The 1,254-nt window shown below is 37.5% G+C and overlaps 1 protein-coding gene across 1 annotated transcript in view; it reads left to right on the plus strand.

Moving 5' to 3' along the window:
- The window catches only part of TDO2 (tryptophan 2,3-dioxygenase), a 20,709-nt gene that overhangs the window by 7,987 nt on the left and 11,468 nt on the right, over positions 1-1,254 (plus strand). The window contains exon 7 of the mRNA XM_007461871.1: positions 151-258. Coding sequence (XP_007461933.1) covers positions 151-258 — 108 coding nt within the window. The remainder of the gene's footprint in view (positions 1-150; positions 259-1,254) is intronic.

A 1,254-nucleotide genomic window follows, 5' to 3' on the forward strand; every position in this document is an offset into this window, starting at 1 on the left:
AAAGAGAAATATTTACACACAAAAAAACTTAGGAGGTATGTTTCTCAAAACCATGAAAATTTTCTGTTTCAAGTTCATAAATGTTTGTTATAAAGCATTTTACATATTTTAAAGTTTACAATGTATTTACTTGAAAAATATTTATTTCAGGCATGGCTGGAAAGAACCCCAGGTTTAGAGCCACATGGATTTAACTTCTGGAGAAAGTTTGAAAACAACATTGTCCAAGGCCTGGAAGAAGAATTCACAAGAATTCAGGTGTATTTGTGAAGCCATAAGTAAACATAAGTTTGCTACAGGAGAAGTGCTGGGAATTTCATTTTAACCATTTTCTATTAATCTTTCATTTTCCTCATATTCTTTTACAAATGCGTCTGCTTGGAATGTATGACATGATTGATTTAATTTTACTGATGTGCAATAAAAATTAAATCAAGAAGTTGATTGTAAGCAAGACTTTGAATAGATGAGACTAATAGACCTTTTTCTCATTTATATTGAAAATATCATGTTATGACCAGTTCTAGACAGAAGTGGGCTCACAAAGGACCAGTGATCCAATACACTAAAGCCGTATAACTTTCCTTCACTCTGATGTGTCTGCTGAGTTCTTTCTGTTGGCTCTCAGACAATGTCAAGTTTCTCTCAGTTAAAAAAAAAAAATTGCAGATCCCTCAATTTCCCTCACGTTATGGGCCCCATATCCTTTCTTCATGACCAAATTTCTTGAGAGAGTTGTTTCAATTCTACACCTTGAGAGGCTGTGTCACGAGGTGTTTAAAGCAGGGACCTGATGCTTTAAGGGTCAAGTCCCCCCGTCCCTGCTTGGTGACCCTGTGCCATTGAACCCCTCCTGCTACCTAACCTCTCTTTGCTTCACTCCCTTCATTGGCAAAATAGAAAATATGAGTATCTACCTCATAGGATTACTGTGAACATTACATGAGATTCATATTTGCAGAGTATTTAGAACAGCAGTCAGCATGGTTATTTCTTTTTCTCCATCTAATTCTTGCCCCGGTTCAGTCTGCCTTTCTGCCTGTCATTCACAAATGGTCACTGGTACCTAAATCCAATGACCACTTTTATCACCATTTTACTTCACGTCCTACTGGCTTTACTACTAATGACTACTTACACTTTCTTGAACGTTTTCCCTCATGGTTTTGGTATCAACATTGTGTCTTCATCTAGTGTGCTGGCCCTTGTTTCTCTCTCTCCTTTTCACAAGGGCTCAGAGCCCTTGCATTCCTG

The sequence above is a fragment of the Lipotes vexillifer genome, unplaced genomic scaffold (assembly GCF_000442215.2).
Source record: "Lipotes vexillifer unplaced genomic scaffold, Lipotes_vexillifer_v1.1 scaffold214, whole genome shotgun sequence".
Taxonomy (NCBI): domain Eukaryota; kingdom Metazoa; phylum Chordata; class Mammalia; order Artiodactyla; family Lipotidae; genus Lipotes; species Lipotes vexillifer.